This window comes from Podarcis muralis, chromosome 2, assembly GCF_964188315.1.
Source record: "Podarcis muralis chromosome 2, rPodMur119.hap1.1, whole genome shotgun sequence".
NCBI lineage: Eukaryota > Metazoa > Chordata > Lepidosauria > Squamata > Lacertidae > Podarcis > Podarcis muralis.
The window spans coordinates 94,675,159-94,695,742 of NC_135656.1; the positions used below are offsets into that span (position 1 = coordinate 94,675,159).

General features: G+C 44.3%; 1 protein-coding gene across 2 annotated transcripts in view; it reads left to right on the top strand.

Moving 5' to 3' along the window:
- Positions 1-340: 340 nt before the first annotated feature.
- Positions 341-20,584, top strand: part of SHQ1 (SHQ1, H/ACA ribonucleoprotein assembly factor) — a 64,320-nt gene continuing 44,076 nt past the window's right edge. The window contains exons 1-7 of one of the 2 annotated variants that reach the window (XM_028719380.2): positions 341-437; positions 3,100-3,274; positions 4,331-4,392; positions 5,186-5,308; positions 7,391-7,557; positions 9,846-9,958; positions 11,835-11,965. In XM_028719380.2, coding sequence (XP_028575213.2) covers positions 3,132-3,274; positions 4,331-4,392; positions 5,186-5,308; positions 7,391-7,557; positions 9,846-9,958; positions 11,835-11,965 — 739 coding nt within the window. In that variant the 5' untranslated portion in view covers positions 341-437; positions 3,100-3,131. Of the gene's footprint in view, positions 442-3,099; positions 3,275-4,330; positions 4,393-5,185; positions 5,309-7,390; positions 7,558-9,845; positions 9,959-11,834; positions 11,966-20,584 lie in introns of both variants that reach the window. The other variant, XM_028719379.2, reaches the window with a different exon arrangement.

Sequence of the window (20,584 nt, forward strand, 5' to 3'; positions counted from 1 at the left end):
AGCAACGCCTCTTTGCAGCGTGGCCAGCGGCAAACACAGAACTGGGGAAAGTCACGTGCAGCTGCCCGCTTTACTCGCATCGCCCGTTATAGCGAACCGAAAGGAAGGCGCAGGCGCGGGATGGCGACATTCCTTTTTCTCGCCGGGCTCCTGTCACGTGACGCTCACTCCGCCGCGCCGCCCTCTTTTTTCACATTCTCGGCGATTTGTGAATGGGCGCGAGCCTACAGCTCCTGCCAATGAGCTTGTAGCCCGCCTCCCAAGCGGCCCGCCTCCGAGAGACCCTTGTTCTCCATTGGAGGGAATGAATGTTGACCGCAGGATCCAGCCAATTGGAAGCCTATGCGCCATCGGGATGGGCGGGCCGTGGGCGGTAGGGGAAGACGGGTTCTGCCAGCGCGTGTGTGGAAGTGCGTGGTCTTCGGTCGGGTCGGTGGGTGAGTGAGTGTTGGCCGGGCCTGGTTGCCGAGCCTGGCGTTTTTCGTAGTCTTTTAGAGCGGGGATGGAGCTGTGTGGAAATGGAGGCTGTGGCCGACAGTAATACGCGTACAGACACACATGCACAGATATACACTCATGCACACACCAACATACACAGAGACATGTGCGCACATATCCACACATATATAAACACATCCACACACTTATCTATGGCTAAAGGGAGCGGGAGGGGAATTTGTAGTAGCAGCCTTTTATGCCACCCTGTGTTGGGGCAGCATGTGTGTTTAGCTCTGGGCTTTTTGACAGGCGTGCCCATTGATGTGTGTGTGTGAGAGAGCTAAGTGTGTAAAAGCAGCAGTTTGTACCTTACTGCGGACTCTTGGGTCACTCACCATTTAGAAACATGTTTGCTGTGTTCTCTGTGAAAGGGAAGTAGGCTTTATTTGAGACTCCTAACTCACGATGGCCTCTGAATATGTATCAGTTGCTGATGTGGGGAAGGGGAGTCGTCAATGGGTAAAGTGATATTGGGTTCATATCCTATTTGTGGAATTCACATAATAAAAATGTGGTTGGCGATGCTGAGGTTAGTTAGTGGTTCCAAGTTTTTTATTTGCTAGAAGATTTGAAGCACTTTTAAAAAAAGTAAAGCTCATGTATCCCTGAACTCCCAATTAAAGTTTGTATGCTCTCATATTTTATTTTTATGTTGTGAACATCCGTGTGATCTTTGGATGAAGGCTGGTGTACAAATTTATTCATTTAATAATAATAATAATAATAATAATAATAATAATAATACATATTAGGATATCCCTTGGCTTATATATGCACATGAACAGGGGTCTCCTTCCTTTGTCCCAACAATAATGTTATTCAGTTAAAATAATCATGGTTGTGAAATGCTCATAAACGTGTGATGGCATCATAATACCATAAAAAAGTAACTGGGGGTTTGTACCCTAAATGTGCTTTCAACCAGGGCAAATCATATGCCCAGGCAAATGGGAGAGTGTCATCTGAGATTCCAGTGCATCATATGTGTCTCAGAGGTCCCTGTGGATGCGTGGCACAACAAAAATAAACAAGCTGGGGGGGGGGCGGGAAGTAACTGTAGGTGTCCACACTGAAAGGTGCTTTGGGCCACCTCAGAGCATCCTCCAGGAATTCCTGTAGAATTGTTGATCTGTTAGGTAAACAGAGGTCTCCTATCAACTCTCTCACCACCTTTAACCAAGTACAGTTCCCAGCATTCTTTGGGGAAAGCCATGACTCTTTGAAGTGGTGTGATGTTGCTTTAAATGTATAGTGCAGATGGGACCTACTATACTAAATGTGTGTGAACACGGGTGTATTGTACTGCTTCCTTTCTTCTTCTAGCTCCACTGTCTCACCAGTTGCTCCAGAGCCTGAGTGAACATCTCCAACTCATGATCACTCTTGATAACATCTTCTGTTTCTGCAGTGTGGCCTACTTTCCTTCATCTTTGGCAAATAGGCCTGTCTTCATAAAATCTATCCTGCGCCTAGCGGCTCTTTCCACTCTGTCATGTGCTGTGACTCCATTCCCTAGCTCTCATAAACTTTTGTTTCAGATCTACTTGAACTTTTGCATCTCCCTCTGTATCTTTTTTTCCAACATACTCTCACTGATTACACATATCAGTCATGCCAGCATTTTCCATCTTGGGTCTTCTTCAAGGTATTAGCTTCCAATCTTCCCATCCGCAAGGCTCTGATGCAGTCATGCTCCTGACAACATTGCTGTATTTTGTTTATGATTTCTCAGAAGCTTGATGGCATTCTCCTTAAAACCCAAGGAAAGTGTTTCCCCATTTTGCCAAAGAGGCAATTTTAATTTCCTATGAATAGCAGCATCCTACACTCCTTCCACAGACCTTTTCTTGAGCAACTGCTCTTTGTCCTCAGTCCTACTTACTTCCAGTCATTTAACCGCTCCTAAGCCTCAAAGCATATTCCCTCAAACTTTCAGTAAATTCCCAAAATCTTGAATAAAACCTTTGCTTTAATTCACACAGGGTACACACTTCAAACATTAACCCCAGCCCCTTGAAAGATCTGTTCTACCATCTCCTTTTGATTTGATAGACCTTAATGTCTTCTTTCTGCCACTTTCACAACTCATGTAACCCAAAAATGGATTGCCAAATAGCTTTACATCTCCCCAAAGTTACGGTTTCCTTGTGTATTTCCCCCTGAAAAGCTAGAGCAGCCTGGGAGGGTGCTCCAAAGACACTGGGTAGTGTTTATGGGATTTGGACCCTGATGGCTGGGCCTGTACCATGCTGCTTCATCACCAACATTATTACAAGTGGTGTTCTTGATGTCTCTGAGATGGTTGCCCTGTGCTTTAAACTCCTCAGGCCTTTTCATGGTGCCAGATATGATGCCTCAGGGTCCTACAATTTTAGGATGAGGGGTGGGCCAGACTGCAGTCACCCTGGAGTTGAAGGGGGGGGGAATCTCCCCCTCATAAAATTTACAAAACTATTTCAGACTGCAAGTAGATGGACAATTAGAAAAAGAAAAGTAATTAACAGAAATCAGTTTATCATACTCAGGTGTTCATATGTCACTGGTATTCTCTTATGTTTGCTCAGATGGTGATTCTTTTATTTCCATGACATAATTTTTCAGGCAGCACCTTTGGCTTTTGAGCAGTATTCAGCATGATAACCCCAGCGTTTGAACTGAGTCAGGATCCAGATTTTCTTACAATAACAATCAAAGTACCATATGCACGAGTTTCAGAGTTTGAGGTCTATTTCGAAGGGAAGGAGTTCAAGTTTTATGCGAAACCATACTTTCTCAGGTAAGTAACATCACTTCATTAGGCTGAGTTTAATTGCTTATGTATTGTTTGTCACATTGTGTTAATAAGTGCTCCCCCCCCCTGTGTTTCTGGGGGCAAGTTTGCTCATTTGTGTGTGAGAGACAGAAAATCCTTAATATAGGATACATTCTGGAATCACATATTGGCTGAATTCAGACTATAGTATGTTTTGAGAATTATCCTGGGACCCAGTGGTACAACCCTGGCTTATTAATCTAACTGGTTTGTGCAAACTACAGTATCCTGTATTCAAATGAGATGAGAAACTGGTTTGTTCCAAACCGTTAATGAACGCTTCAGATTTCCTCCTTATTTGTGCAGAAGAGGGAGAAATAGAACGTATGAGCCCAAGGCTTGCTGTAGTACGTTGTTTTGTTTCAGCAGAAGTGTGCTTACACTTCACCCTGAAGACTTTTTGTGAATGTGTTCTATACGCACATTGTAAATGACACCTCTGGCATTTATATAGTGCTATTTTGAATGTTAAAAACACCTGGCATACATACTCAGTATATTCTTGCAACAGCTCCTTAAGAGGCGCCAGTATTATCTCTATTATAGAGGGTGGGGTGAGACTTTGTGATTTCATGGCTGTGGTGGGATCTGAACTGGGTCTTGTTTCTGAATTTTATTTTTTTTCTCCTGGCTTTTCTCCTATATTAGATACCAGCATGGGCATCTGGAGTAACACTCACGCTTGTTGAGCAAGTCTTTTCAGTGGACAATTAGTATTTATTAAAATATTGAGAAAGCAGGAAAGACTAGGCAGGACTTGAGAGGGGATGGGGCCTTAAGGTCATGCATTCACCATTCTGCAAGGCACACGGCAGTTACCTAATCTGTCCTTTTCTGCCTTCATTCTCTGCTCTTCTTGCTACCTTACTCAAATCGCACAGCTTCCAATTGGGCTTCCTTTTGCATTGAAGTGTACATGGAAGGAGGTTTTCCAAAGCCTGGCAACCAGTCCCTGGTTTCCTATTATCCTTACCCCTGCATCAGATATGTAATTAATCGCCTTTAATTCACCCCTCCCAGATTGGCTCTTCCAGGAAGAATTGTAGAGGATGGAAGAGAGAAAGCATCGTATGACGACACAGGTTTGTAATTCTTTTTAATTAAATATCTTCATTTTGAAGAAAGCGTGATATGCAAGATTCCTCTGCTGTTACGTTTGCTTCTACTTTTAAAATGAAGCGAGCTGTCCTGGTTGTTTCAGAATGTTTTGCTTTGTAGAGATAAGTGGGATGGTTTACGTTTGTTAGACGGAAGACAGTGATGCTTCCCATGTCACAATTTTCTTTGTGCAGAGAGCGTCAAGCACAGCCTTATCTAGTGGAATGTGTTGCATGACAAATTATTAATTTGGGAAGAATGTGCCGTGTCTGTTCCGCATCTTCTTAGCTTGGGTTTTTGGACTGATCGAGCAAGACATGTAGTAGATGTATTTAATTTGTGCCTCTCTCTTGCAATGTGGGAAGTGGTGGAAGGAAGCAAAAGCCACTTGCACTCGTTCTGTTTGAAGAGGGGACTTTTTGAGATATATGAGGCCTAGATGTGGAACTGCGTCTTGTGTGATTTCCAAATCTTTCCACTGGGAGGGTGTGTAGATCCTCCTTTTGCATGTTGGGTTGGGAGCTGAAAATGAGCTGTAATCACCTGTGCTCCTCTTTCTCTGCTTTATGAATGTGTGAAATCATTAATGAATGGGGGCGCTGCACTTGCAGGCCTCTGTCCCTGGAGTAATGCAAGCAAAAATGAGAGCAGGCAGGGTTTTTTTTTTTAGTATAGTCTGGCCAGCAGTTTTGCTATTGCTTTTTGCAATACCCTAGTAGTAGCTTATCCGGATAAATGGAGAAATGCCTTTTGTTAACTCAATGCTTTTCTTTCAAGGGGTTTTTACAATCCATCTTCCCAAGGAAGTTCCCGGAGAGAATTTTGATGGGCTAGACATGTTGACAGCTCTGTTAGCACCAAAGAAATCCAGATCTGCAAAGCCTTTAGTCGAAGAGATGGGTTTGTACAATTTTGATTTTAAAAAATGGCTCACGGGTTCATTCTCCCTCCCTCCCTCCCTCTCTAAGTTCAGAGAAACATGAATTTATGTGCTAGATGTTTTACTTGCCCTGCTTCCTGTAAATAGGAATTTAATGATTTACATTGGCTGATAATGCTTCTGGTTGTTCATAGAAACACAGGAAGCTGCCTTTTATGCCTTCTTGGTAATCACACCTGCCCTGTGGAAACCCGACCCCTCCATCAGATGTCAAGGAAATAAACAACTTTTTGACTTTTAGAAGACATCTGAAGGCAGCCCTGTTTAGGGAAGTTTTTAATGTTTGATGTTTTATCATGTTTTTAATATTCTGTTGGGAGCCGCCCAGAGTGGCTGGGGCAGCCCAGGCAGATGGGCAGCATAGAAATAATAAAATTATGATGATTGCCTTCCCCAATCAAGTGCTGCCCAGATGTTTTGGATTACAGCTCCCATTATGCCTGACCATTGGCTGTGCTAGCTGGGGGCTGCTGGGAGTTGTAGTCCAACCATGCTCGCTGTCTTGGCTTCTGGCAAAGTCGCGCACAGCCTCTCCCAGCTGGAGAGGTTGTGCGTGGCTAAAGAGGAAGCCAAGACAGCCAGCAGGATGGATCCCGCTGGCTGTCTTTGCTTCTTTGCTCTTTGGGGCTGGGGGAGGGGGAATAAAGAAAGTAGGTGCACCCTATGATGCAGTGCGCCCTATAGAGCGAAAAATACGGTAGTACATGGGTAAAGTTAAAGGTATCCCTGACCATTAGGTCCAGTCGCGGACGACTCTGGGGTTGCGGCGCTCATCTCGCTCTATAGGCCGAGGGAGCCGGTGTTTGTCCGCAGACAGCCTCCGGGTCATGTGGCCGCTTCTGGTGAACCAGAGCAGCACACGGAAACGCCGTTTACCTTCCCGCTGGAGCGGTACCTATTTATCTACTTGCACTTTGACGTGCTTTCGAACTGCTAGGTTGTCAGAAGCTGGGACCGAACAACAGGAGCTCACCCCATTGCGGGGATTTGAACCGCCGACCTTCTGATCGGCAATCCCTAGGCTCTGTGGTTTAGACCACAGCACCACCCGCGTCCCTAGTCCATGGGATGCAAAATCATGGCCCTCTAGTGGCAGTGATGGCTCATTTATCAGAAGGAATGTGTTTAGTGTTAACTCTGGAGTCGTACCTTGGTTCTCAAATTTAATGCATTCCGGGATTCTGTTCAACTCCCAAAATGGTTTGAAAACCAAGGTGTGGCTTCCAATTGGCTGCAGGAGCTTCCTGCAGCCAATTGGAAGCTGTGTAAGCCGCGTCGGATGTTCGGCTTCCAAAAAACGTTTGCAAACCTGAACACTCACTGCGACATTCGGGAGCTGATTTGTTTGACAACTAAGGCGTTCAACTACCAAGGTACCACTGTACTTGACCAAACTCCATCTGAAACCAAAGGGGCACATTGGTTGCCGGATGTGAAATATATTGGCATTATTTTCAGCACCCCTACTCCACTAATAATTTCCCCATATATTGCCCAACACACTCTTTGATCTTGCCATTGAGAACTAACCTCACTTGTCATTTCCGGGCACCACTTCTGGGTCCCTGGTGTGTGTGTGTGTGCAGTCGCATGCAAATAGAAGATGCATCAGTGGAGAGTTGGGAGTATATACACGTACTTCGTCATAAACCTAAAAGTAGAATTCATTATAGTGAACTGGGCAGATTTGTGTGGCCAAGTACTAATCCTGTCTTTTGCTCAGTATCAGTTTTTCTGGTTCTTGGGTTTATATCTCTGTCTTTCCACAAAAACAAATGTAGCGTATGTACCCCAAGTGAAGGTGCACACTTTCCCGCAGTATTAAATGACATGGTTGGGGCCTCCACCCCACAGGCCTCATGAATCATGTCCCTCTTAATCAAAGTGTGTGGATGATCTGGGAGGCAGGGTGAAGCAGCACAATTCCAGTTTCCAGACTGGGGGCTCTGGTGGTGCCTTGCGGAATTTGAGAAGAAATTTTCTGATAGGAAGATTGGTTACCTTTTTGTTCCCCTCACCACCACCTGACCTCAAAACTTCAGGTGCTGAAAATCAAGAAGAGGAGGAGGAGGAGGAGGAAGAAGAAGAAGAAGAATTTGACTGGGAAATTGAACAGACTCCTTATGTGGAAAGCAAAGACAGCCCCTTATGTTCACCTTGCACCTATGGATTTGGAAATCTGAAATCGGGAGTTTTCAGACGCCTTCAGGTATGTTCAGGTATTTAAAAACAAACAACAAACCCATCAACTCTTCTAATAGGCACAGCTTCTTCCCTCAGTCCCCAATCCAGAACGAAATTTGAAACGCATTACGTATCAGCGTGAAGGAAATCCTCATGGCGTTGCTATTGAAATGGAATAAAACCAACACACAAACATTGATATCTGGGTGGCTCCCACAAATAAATGTGTGATGTCAAGGCAACATGGCTGTTCACATTCATTGGGTAGCATTCAACGAAGTTTTACTCATAGGAATCATAGAATCATAGAATCATAGAATCATAGAGTTGGAAGAGACCACAAGGGCCATCGAGTCCAACCCCCTGCCAAGCAGGAAACACCATCAGAGCACTCCTGACATATGGTTGTCAAGCCTCTGCTTAAAGACCTCCAAAGAAGGAGACTCCACCACACTCCTTGGCAGCAAATTCCACTGTCGAACAGCTCTTACTGTCAGGAAGTTCTTCCTAATGTTTAGGTGGAATCTTCTTTCTTGTAGTTTGGATCCATTGCTCCGTGTCCGCTTCTCTGGAGCAGCAGAAAACAGCCTTTCTCCCTCCTCTATGTGACATCCTTTTATATATTTGAACATGGCTATCATATCAGACCCATTGAAGTTGGGGCTAGCTTAGTAACTCTCATTAAAATCAATGGGTTGAAACTTAGTTGAATACCATCCATTCTTATAAGCAAACAATATGTTCGGAACAACCTTGAGGTTGGGCAGTGGCCCATTTGAAATAACCCATACAATGTGAGCCTTAACCTATAAAGTGAAATCCTCTGTCCTTAACTTTGGCAGTAGGTCCCATGGAGTAAGGCAAAGGGAGGCTGCTTCCATTGTTTTCTGCTGCGTTCTCTCCCATAGCCTAGAACCCTGTGGAGCAGCTTTTCAGGGGGTAGTGAAAAATGCCTTCCTGCTCTGGTTGTGTAGCAGGAAGACTCTGTGAGCTGGAGTTCCGTTTGTGGGAACTTTGAATCCAAACCCTTGCAATGATTAAATAGCAATCATTACAAAAGGTTGTGTGTTCTGATCGTAAGTGCACTTTTTGCTGACGCCATGGAATTTCTGTATAAAGCCCCACGTGAGTGCCCATGGGGTTTATGATGCTTAATGGTGCAAAATTTTGCATTGCGTAATTGGCCTAATGGAAATTTTCACAGTGTCATTCACGGGAAGGTAGCCCATCTAGGAGAAGGAAAACTCTGATCCTAAACCTCTTCTTCCTTACAGGCAGGGGCTCCAGCTCCTGGGGGGCGAGTGCTTTTGTGCCCCCCAATACCTTTGGGGTGGGGGCCACCCCCACCCCCCACGTCCAAAAAGCATGGAGCTGAATGTGGCACTGTTCCAGTGGCCAGCTCCTTCTCACCCTGCTGCAGAGGGGAAGGAAGGTTGAAGTAGCCTCTTGGTGGCGGCGACGCTAGCATGAGGAGGTTGCGGCCAGTCGGCAGGCTTGCACCCTGGGGAGGTCGCTTTGGTGCTGCTGATGCCGCAGTTTGACTTCACCCCCAAATACTCACTCCATTGTCTCTCGAGGCAGATGGAAGTCAGGGGACTTCCATGGTCTGAGATAGTGTGTCTTCAGTTGAAATTTGTGGAAGATGCTTAGCAGCCTGTAACGATGAAAAATGACAGCTAAATATAAATCTTAGAATTGTGTTGTCTCTTTTTAGGTGCTGCAGGCTTTCTTGTTTTTTTGGTTTTGGAAAAAAATACATGATTTTCTCTGTATAAGCAAAGAGAAGAATCCACACAGCGCAGTTCTGTGTGAAGAATACAATGCAGGAAATGGAAGTATTGTGTTAAATGAACTGTTCAGCTTTCTTCATTATGGAAGCAGTGGGGTTCTGTAAATACTTGTTCTCAGGCTCCTGTTTTCAAACTTGTTTAGGAGTAATGTGAAGGTGCTTCTTGGCGGGAGCTTTCAATATTTTCAAATAGGCTATAACCACGGGTGGGCAGATACCAGCAGAGGTGGTTCCCTTGGACCTCAGGCTCCTTGGCCATTTTCAGTAGCAGCCTCGCGTAGAGCTCGTTGCATAAATTCAATCAAAGTTTACTTGGAATGCAAACGACTGAGGCCAGGCAAACTCAGTCCACAGCTGGACATAGTGCTATTGCTGGGTGTAGACTCTCTTTACCCCGATACCATCTGAGTCTCCACTGTCAGCTTAGATTTGAGACGAACGTCGCAAGTTTTCTTCCTAAACCTTTAACAAAGTCAATCCCCCCCTTTACAGGTTTGCTTATTCTTTTGTGGTTGTCTTCGCAGGATGAACTTAATGATGTTATCGATATCAAAAATCCAGACGTGACCCCTGCAGCTGAACGCAGAGAGAAAAGGCTGGCAGCAGAAGATGCCAAATTCGATCCTGACCATTACCTGTAAGTCCTTGCATATGGCGTGTTTCTGCAATATCTGGTTGACCATCTTGTCATCATTTAATAGAAAGTGGATCGAAGAGGCCTATTTTTTAAATAGGAAATGAGTGGTTTCCGTATCTCCTACTATTTTGCCTTATGCTGCATTTTAGACTCTCTTTATGTATAATTGCCACGGAAGCTGATGACTGATATGATTCAGGTTTGGTTTTTCTGAGACTCTGTTAGAGCCAAAGGCCAGCTGAAATTCAAGCTGAGTAGACACAACTACTGCAGAACGTCGTCAACATAAGGAACCCCACGACTGCCTGAAATTACCTTTCTTACTCCACATAATAGAGTATAATAATCTTGAGTATAGTACTCTAAAGTGTAATAGGTGCAATTGATCCACTCTGGCCAAGAGAAAGAAACAGGGTCTTTGCTGCATATTTCAGCTGTTCGCGCTCGAGAAATGGAATAATAATTACATAAGGGTTGCCTCTATATCAAGTCCACTGGTTAATTTATTCCAGTACAGTGGTACCTCTGGTTACATACACTTCAGGTTACATACGCTTCAGGTTACAGACTCCGCTAACCCAGAAATATTACCTCGGGTTAAGAACTTTGCTTCAGGATGAGAACAGAAATTGTGCTCCGGCGGCACAGCAGCAGCAGGAGGCCCCATTAGCTAAAGTGGTGCTTCAGGTTAAGAACAGCTTCAGGTTAAGAACGGACCTCCGGAACGAATTAAGTATTTAACCTGAGGTACCACTGTATTGTCAACAATACTGGCAGTAGAGATTGCTTCATTGAGAAAAATGAGGCACTGCCCCACCAACCTTAGTCCCTACCCCCCGCCAGCTCCCACCTGTCTGCCTTCCTTACAAGCAGCTCAGGGTGACACTGCTTGCTTGTTTCCTCCCCCTTCGTCCCAGTGTACCTGCTGCCTTGCGTGACATCTTTGGGAGGAGAAAAGGCTAAGGAGTAAACCCTTCCTTAGTGGAGTCCCTAAGTGGAGCCTGGTATGCCTCCTTCCAGCAACTCCTGCAGCCAAGCTGGTGCCAAACGTATTGCTCTGATTTATTTTGGACCACATCAGCGAGGCCAAGAGGGAAGTCTAGTCATCTGGGCAACCCTGGACCTCCATACAGACCGCCCAGGCTGCGCCCAGAGAGTTCACTTCAGTGCTGCTAATGCAGCAGAAACAACGCAGGAGGCAGCAGTTACGATTTACCAAGCTCTGCAAGCCACAGCAGGGGCTGTGATTCTCCAGCGGTTTGACTTCACCCCGTGAGGCACACTCCATTGTCTCTTGCAATAGATGGAGAGTCCCAGTGTTGATCTTGTAGAACTTGGCAGGGAGGATGATGGGGATGAAACTAGGATGAGTGGACTACGTCTGCTCCCTGTTCAGTCTGCCTGCATTGTGTCCTATTCATCTCAATGGACTGCAGTCACCACTGCTACCTGCGATACCTGGCGATTGAACCTGGGTCCTTTTCCAGGCAAAGCATGTGGTTTACCAACGGCTACGGCCCTTCTCCCGTATCTCACTGTGTTACGCTATTTAGTTGCACGGACAAGGGGTGGGTAGAACAACAGATGTGACTCTTTAACTTTGTAAGGTGGGGTACATTTAAACCTGCACAAAAGCCTGTACCTTCCCTTCTCTCCATCCTCCATTCCGGTGAGCAAGATATAACTCACTTGCATCACCCCTGTAGCAAGATACACAAATCTCAGGTGGGTCTGGGAGTCCTGCATCTCTAGGTGTGTAAACCTTGCATGCTACTGAGAAGCTTAAGGAAATGATGATTATGTATTATGATTATTTGGCAACATACATGAACGCCTAATCTTGGACCGTGATGCAGGAATCCTTTTATCTTTCCAGTGCTGACTTCTTTGAAGATGAGACTATTCACCATCTGTTGAAATATGAGCCTTGGTGGGTTAAAGCCTCTAGAAAGAAGATGGATTCCCAAGAAAACCATCCTTTGAATGAGAGCAGACAGGCAGTAATTGGTAAGACCCCACTTTCCAGATCTTCTGTGGATGTTGATGGACAGCTGCAGGCCTCTTTAGTGGGTATTTTTCAACCAGGTATTTGCTCTCCTTTGCAAAAAAAAAAAGGAGGGACTATGCAAACATCCCTCCCCTTCTTTTTGAAAGGACTGTCAAAAGTTTGCTTGAGATTTTACGGCACAGTAAGAACAGAGAAAAGAACCACTGGGAGTGAATTGCTGCTTTGCTCTTCCTGTTTTCCCAGAACCCTTCCTTTCGCTCTCCCAGGCCAAACAAGAAGCCTAAGAACCCTTAGAAAGGATCCTAAACGTAGGCAACGTTTTCCTGCTTTTTGGCTTCTCAGTCTCGGAGCTGGTCTCATATACTGTGTGGTGTGACTGGTGTTGTTTCTGCACAACACTGGACCAGTCACAGAGTCTGCCTAGCAACAAAGTGAGAATATCTTAAGCGGAGAAGGGTCAGTGCACAACACTATCAAGAGGGGCAAGAACCTATTTTCACTGTATTTTCCTAGTGTGCCCAAGCAGCCTGTTAGGACCACTGCACATTTATGAACATATAAAGTTCATGAAATCTATTTGCAAATTCAAATTTTCGTTTGACATTTGTCTTAGCGGTTGAGTCAAACAGCGACTGTGGTTTCATTTTGTTGTCAAAGCTGTGCTTTGACTAAAAGCCGTTTTCAAATTGGATGATACTGATGAATGTGTCTTTTTCCTATCTTCCTTCAGTTAACTGTACTGAACGACAGTATTAAGGACTGCTTTATCTGCCCTTCTATAGTTGAACCATTGACAGTAGAAGTACTTTCTGTTCTTGCCAGCTATCTCGTGGTGAGGAAAATTAAACTTGTACTATTTAAAGAAATCTTAAAAGCAAACCGTTATTAGCTTTTGTTTGTAAAGGCATTTTGGGTTGCAAAATCTGAATAAGAAGCACACATTAGAAAGTTGTTGCTGTTGCTGCTGCTGTTAAAATCTGTATATGCCCTATAACTGCAGGTCTCAGGATGGTTCACAAGATAAAATTACAATATAAACACATAAAATACATAATAAAAATAAGAATAAAAACAACCCAGTAACATTTCCTCAACCCATTTTGTTAGAGGTAGTGTTTACCAATGGAAGTCATGGATCATTCTTCCATGGATACTCTAGAGAGGAAATGGATGAGCATTTGTGGGAGATAACTTCTGGCAGTTAAATAAGTTGAAACAGGGCTTGTGAGGTCCCTCATAATTCTTACAGTGTGTAACCTTGATGCAGGTAAAATCTGCAGAAGGGCTGTTAAGAATAAGGGGGCTTTAAAAATGCATGACACCTGTCTTCCCTGCTGTATCGCAATGCTTCATAATAAAATGAATCTGAGCCTGACTCATTTTATAATAGATGAAATTCTTACTGTAAAGCTATATGGTGAGATTTACTCTTCAGAAGAGGTATTGCACCCTTGTCATGTAATACAATTGTATAGGTGACATTTTGAATAGTTATCTGCGGCGCTTAAATAAAGCAAATGACATTTTTTAAAAAAAAAATGATTGCTTTTGTAAATTCTCTTTATTGACAACAGTCACTGTAACTGCAGAGGCTTTAATATTTTCAGAAAGAAATGCAAGGGCTGATTATATCAGATTAACAACATTTTTTCCCTTTGGAACCTTTAGCCAAAAGCATGAGGCCACTTGCATTAGATTACAACACTTACAGACTTTCTTATAAGTCATATTCAAAACAAAAATAAAATAGCTTATCTTTGATTTTTTGATTATTATTTTTGCCTTTTTTGGTTTGCTTGGTTTGCTATACTTTATTTCCAAGTTCTGGGACAGGGTGTGTGCCTATCGCAGCTCTTAGCTGTTCTGCTTTAGCTTTCGTGCAATGCATCTGTTTACTTTCTTGTCTCTTCTTTCTTTGCTTCTTTCTGCTCCAGCCTTCCTACACCAGGCTGCTGAAAAGACCCCCCCCCCCCCAAAGTCAGCAGAAATAATAGTGTGGTGCAGGCCGCCATCATTTTTGGCTTTGTGACCAAGTATCCCTCCAGTAGAGGGCGCTTCATTCCTTTCGCTGACAGGCCGAAATTTCCTTTCGTTCCGTTATGCAAAGCAAGTCAAACAAATTCTTTACATAAGCTTAACTAATTACTTGGCTTTTCTCATGGGGTTGGGGGAAGGAGATGGTTAGCCTTGCTCCCCAAACGTCAGGCGAAAGGATTTAACTTCTTTTAAAAGTCACGTTTGGCTTGCCTAACAGCAGTTCATTTTTATTTGGTTTCACAATGCAGAATTCTAAAGCTCTGTTTCAGGCGACAAGCAGTCTTCATAAGCGTAGGCAGCCACATGCATTTAATATATCATTTACATGCTCTGAGGTAATTTATTTTGTCTCCTAGTAATCTATCATGCTTACTAGCGATCAGTCTCCGATTTCCTTTTATAGGAGAAGAAAAATGATGCTTTTTTTCTTTTAAGGCCTCGTATTTCCCTTTGCATCTATGGCTCCAATCCTATGCCTGCTTTCCTGGGAGTAAGCTTCCTTGGAACTTGGTAGGAATTACTTTAGAGTAGATATGTGTGGGATTGCCCTGCTGCTGCCTAAATGAAATGTTCACAAGTCTCACTCTTATTTATTAGGGCCTTGGATTTAATGAAAGGGTTAGTGTTCTGCATCCCAGACATTCAAATGTCTTTTGTGATAATGATAGGCAAAGGGATTTCGGAAAGGTCCTAAAAGTTATGGCCACAGATTGATGTGGCCCAGACCAGGTTGCACGTGTGACTATCCTGTAAGGCTGAGGTGGTGGTCCGTGTGGTATGAAGTAAAGGTCTAGGTATGGATTCTGCTTCCTTGAGTGCCATGTTTCCACACCATTATGATTGCTTGCCTTTTTGTTGTTGCCCTAAAGTGGAAGTGGGAAAACTGCGCCCCTCCAGATATTGTTTGGACTTCAACTCCTATCACCCCCAACCTTTGGACCATGGTGGTTGAGTCTGATGGGAATTGGAGTTCAACAGCACCTGGAGGGAACTGAGTCCTCATCCCTGATCTTGAGGAAATAGATCACCTCATCTTTCATACCAGAGGCATTTGCTCCAGTGTAGGATAAGAAAGTACAGTGGTACCTCAGGTTACATACGCTTCAGGTTACATACGCTTCAGGTTACAGACTCCACTAACCCAGAAATAGTACCTTGAGTTAAGAACTTTGCTTCAGGATGAGAACAGAAATCGTGCTCCGGTGGTGCGGCAGCAGCGGGAGGCCCCATTAGCTAAAGTGGTGCTTCAGTTTAAAAACGGACCTCCGGAATGAATTAAGTACTGTACCCACTGTATAGGTTTTGCCATTGCCATTCACAGCAATTAGTTTGGGTCACTATAATTGCTTGTCCTAAAGGACAGCAAAATGAGTCTTAAAGACGGACAAATTTACTACAGCAGCAGCTTTCATCTCATTTTATCAGATGCATGAATGGCAGTCCTAGGTTGGCACATACATGGTTGGGAACGAGGCCAGGAGGAATGGAGAGGAGTATGTATCTGTAAGAAACATACAAACTGTGTTTCTTCAGAATAATCTCCAAACCTAAGGGAGGAGAAACTCAATTTTTCTACCTCTTCTGGATTGATTTCTTTCTTCTGCAGTATAAATAAATCATAGGATCATAGAATTGTAGAATTGGAAGGTACCCTGAGGGTCATCTTGTTCAACCCCTGCAATGCAGGAATCTCAAAGCATCCATGACTGATGGCCATCCAACCTTTGGTTAAAAACTTCAAAAGAAGGATACTCCCACCATCTTCAAAGGGAGCCCATTCCACTGTTGAACAGCACTTGCAGTCGGAAAGTTCTTCCTGATGTTTTGCTGGAATCTCCTTTCTTTTAACTTGAATTCATTGGTTTGAGTCCTATTTTCTGGTGCAGAAGAAAACAAGCTTCACCATCTACCATGTGACAGCCTTTTAGCTATTTGAACATAGCTATCATATCTCCTCCCAGTCTTCTCATATCCAGGCTAAACATACCCAATTCCCTCAACTGTTCCTCATAAAGCTCAGTTTCCAGACCCTTTATCATCTTAACTTCCCTCCTCTGCACAGGTTCCAGCTTGTCAACATCCTTCTTAAATTGTGGTGTCCAGAACTGGCAGGTGTGGTCTGAGCAAGGCAGAATAGAGTGGTACTATTACTTCCATTGATTTTGACACTATTCTTGACACAGCCTAGAATAACATTGGCTTCCCCCTGCTTTTTTTTGCTGGTGTGGACTCATGTTAAGCTTGTGGTCCACTAAGATCCCGAGATCCTTTTCACATGTACCATTGGTAAGCCAAGTGTCCCCCATTTTATATTTGTGCAGTTGGTTCTTCCTGCTTAAGTGCAGAACCTTACATTTCTCCCTTCTGAAATTCATTTTCCGTTTTGGCCCAGTTCTCCAATCCGTTAAGGTATTTATTTCATTTCATTTGAGAATGGTTTGATAATACATTTCGACATATCTCAGTATTACTAGAGTGGCTGGGGCAACCCAGCCAGATGGGTGGGATATAAATAATAAAATTATTATTAGTAATATTATTAGTCCTTGAAAGAATTTAGATGTAACTAAACCATGAGCCTAGGGCTTGCCAATCAGAAGGTCGGCGGTTTGAATCCCCCACAACGGGGTAAGCTCCTGTTGCTTGGTCCCTGCTCCTGCTAACCTAGTAGATAAATAGGTACCGCTCCAGTGGGAAGGTAAACGGCGTTTCTGTGTGCTGCTCTGGTTCTCCAGAAGCGGCTTAGTCATGCTGGCCACATGACCCGGAAGCTGTATGCCTGCTCCCTCGGCCAATAAAGCGAGATGAGCACCGCAACCCCAGAGTCGGGCACGACTGGACCTAATGGTCAGGGGTCCCTTTACCTTTACCTTTAGATCTTCATTGAGGCATTCACTTGAATGCACAAAGTGCTAAACTGGGATGCCCCAGCAACAAAAATTGCAGGCGTGCTGACATTCACACATACAAAAATAAATTTTTCTTCCTCTAGTAAAGGTAAAGGTACCCCTGCCCGTACGGGCCAGTTGTGTCCGACTCTAGGGCTGTGCGCCCGCCCATCTCACTTAAGAGGCCGGGGGCCAGCGCTGTCCGGAGACACTTCTGGGTCAACGTGGCCAGCGTGACGAAGCTGCTCTGGCGAGCCGGCACCACCGCAGCACACGGAAACGCCGTTTACCTTCCCGGTATAAAGCGGTACCTATTTATCTACTTGCACTTAGGGGTGCTTTCGAACTGCTAGGTGGGCAGGAGCTGGGACCGAAAGACGGGAGCTCACCCCGCCGTGGGGATTCGAACCGCCGACCATGCGATCGGCAAGTCCTAGGCACTGAGGTTTTACCCACAGCGCCACCCGCATCCCTTTTCTTCCTCTAGGTGTCCTTTAATCAGAATATCCCTTCTATTAGCATCTTTCCTTATCTCTAGCAACTTAAAATCATGTCCGCAGTTCAGTTATTGCAGCATTTTTTGATTTTTAGTTTTAGTACAACTTGCATATGCACTTCTAATTTTCAGCTTCTTCAGATAATTGCTATGCTGTTTCATACGTCTGTTAAAAGAAAAGAATCAGAGCTCGGTCTGTGTTTTTATCCCCCTCCCCCTTCACTCAACTATTGACGCCATTTACATTCAAAGGGATATACCTGAAAGTACTTGCATTGACTGTTTAAAGGGAGAAATCTTTATCCAGTCTAGATTTCAAAATAATTGACAACTACAATAAGTTTTGAAGCGAGGGTGGAACACGTCTTGAAGGGATGTCTTTAGAATCTAAAACATTTGCATTAGTTATCTATCAAAGGTCTTGCATTAGGGAATCGACTGCTAGCCTGACTTGTTGATCACTAGCAGACTCTGATATGTTTTGTATAATGTGGTTCTGCTTCATTTGATCTAAGGCAAATGACATAGGACAGACCAACGGTCCATCTAGCTTAGTATTTTTCCCATTTTCCAGGGTTTCAGAAAGGGAGTTTTTTTTCCAGGCCTGTTTTTTATCATCTGGACACATGGTCAACAGACCCTGGACACCTTCCACCAGAAATTCAATGATTTTCACCCCACAATCAACCTAACAATGAATCAATCTATGCAAGAAATACATTTTTTGGACACTACTATAAAAATACAGGATGGGCGCATAGACACCACCTTATACCGTAAACCAACTGACCGACAAACATATCTACATGCCTCTAGCTACCATCCCAAACATACCAAACAGTCCATTGTATGTAGCCAGGCACTACGTTACAGCCGTATCTGTTCCAATTCTACAGACAGAGACTCTCACCTAAGAGATCTACAGCAAACCTTTTTAGAACTAAAATACCCAGCAGATGAAGTTAGACAACAGATCAACAGAGCCAGACTGATACCCAGAGAGAACTTGCTGCAAGACAGACCCAAAAAAGAAAATAACAGAACACCTCTAGTCATCACATACAGCTCCCAAGTTAAAACAGTACAACGCATCATCAGAGATCTACAACCTCTCCTGGACAATGACAGTTCTCTTTCTCAAGCTCTGGGAGGAAGACCTTTCATTGCCTACAGACAGCCACCCAATCTTAAACAACTCCTAACCCACAATAATACTACAACCAGACTTAACATGGACACTGGCACCAGAGCCTGCAATAAACCCAGATGCCAACTTTGCCGCCACATACACCCGGACAACACCATTACTGGCCCCAACAACATCACACATACCATCTCGGGACTATTTAATTGCTCATCGTCTAACATTGTGTATGCCATCAAATGCCAACAGTGTCCTTCAGCTCTCTATATTGGACAAACAGGCCAAACCTTACGCCAAAGAATAAACGGACATAAATCTGACATCAAGAATCACAAGACAGAGAAACCAGTAGTAGAACAGTTCAATCTCCCAGGACATTCTATACAAGATCTCAAAGTAGCTGTTTTACTACAAAGGAATTTCAAAAATAGACTGGAAAGAGAAGCTGCTGAATTGCAACTCATTACCAAACTTAAAACCATGGAGAGACCTGGTCTGAACAAAGACATTGGATTCTTATCTCATTATACATGACAAAGCCATTTTTCACCTTCTCACCCCTTGCTTTTTCCTGTAATACCTATTGCAGTCGTTAAGAGTCGTCAACAGGCTCATCTCAGCTATCTGCCAATCACCCATTCCCACCACCCTTCTGAGTAATACCCCTCCCCACCTTCTCACTATATAGAAGGATCTGGCAACTTCTGTTTCAGTGTATCTGAAGAAGTGTGCATGCACACGAAAGCTCATACCAAGAACTAACTTAGTTGGTCTTTAAGGTGCTACTGGAAGGAATTTTTTTGTTAAAAAAGTGCTGGGGATTGAACCTGGGGAGCTTTAGTATGCTCTCCCATCATTGAGCCACATTCCTTGCCTGACCTAAGTGTTACATTTTCCTTTCTGTCAGAAGCTTTGCTACCGCGTCCTCTGCTTTTAGGCAAAACTGCCGCTGGTGTGTTCTCTCTCTCAGCTGTCACCTAGGAGCAGCCATTTTGCCTGGCAATAGCAGAGGGAGAGATGGGAAGGAGGGACAATCCATCAGCTCTGCTGACCTTCGGTTCCTCCTTTCCCTCAGCTGTCTCCATTTGAGCCGAATCTTTATAAGAGTTTTGTGGGCAGTATCCAGGGAACTTGTTCCCTCAGCACAGGGATTTACCCTTCCATGGTGGGACTTTGCCCCTCTTCGCTGTCTCCCCAGGTGTGCCCTGTTCCCTCCCCATAACTGCTCCAAAAGGTTGGGGAAACTACATAACTGGTGGTTTTTTTGGGGGGGGTGCATGATGGGGGAGGTTAATGGGTGTTGTGTTACACAAGTGGAAATCCTTGCAGTGATGGAACAAGCTAGTTGGACATCACTCTGTGTAGTGGTTTGGAGTTACTCGTGCGTAAACCGACCCCGTTTGGGTGCTTGGTTGCCTGGTTAAATCCTTCGGACTGCACAGCCCATCTCCGCTTGACTGCCTCAGTCACTGGCAGAATCTGTCTGTGGGCGTTTCTTAAACCTCTGCCAGCATAAAAGCTGTTTGACACCTAATCGTCTCTGCCTCTCATTGCGCAGGGTGGGCGTGGGTAGCGGAGTGCCTGGGCTCTCTTCACTGACTTCCAGGGAAGAATCCTGGAGCCCTTCCACCTCCTCTTCCCCTTGCTCTCCTGGACTCTTGGTGTAACGCGTATTTCCTTCCCCTTCCACCGAGCTGAGTCTCCCCCTTGTGATAGGACCTTCACCTGCAGAGTCTGAGACCCTCTCCTTCTCCCGTGTCTCTGATGTCAGTTCCCTGACACTCTGTAATTTGAAAAACAGGTACCTGAGTTTGTTTTTAACTTCCTCCCTCCCCATGCCCTTTTCCTCTAAGCGTTGTGCCTTTCAGATTGTAAGCCTGAGTGCAGGAACTATCTTTTTAAAAATATTATTATTATTGTTATTATTGTTATTATTTTATTTATACCCCACCCATTTGGCTGGGTTTCCCCAGTCACACTGGGCAGCTTACAGCACATTAAAAATTGCAAAACATTAGACATTAAAAATTCCCAATACAGGGTTGCCTTCAGA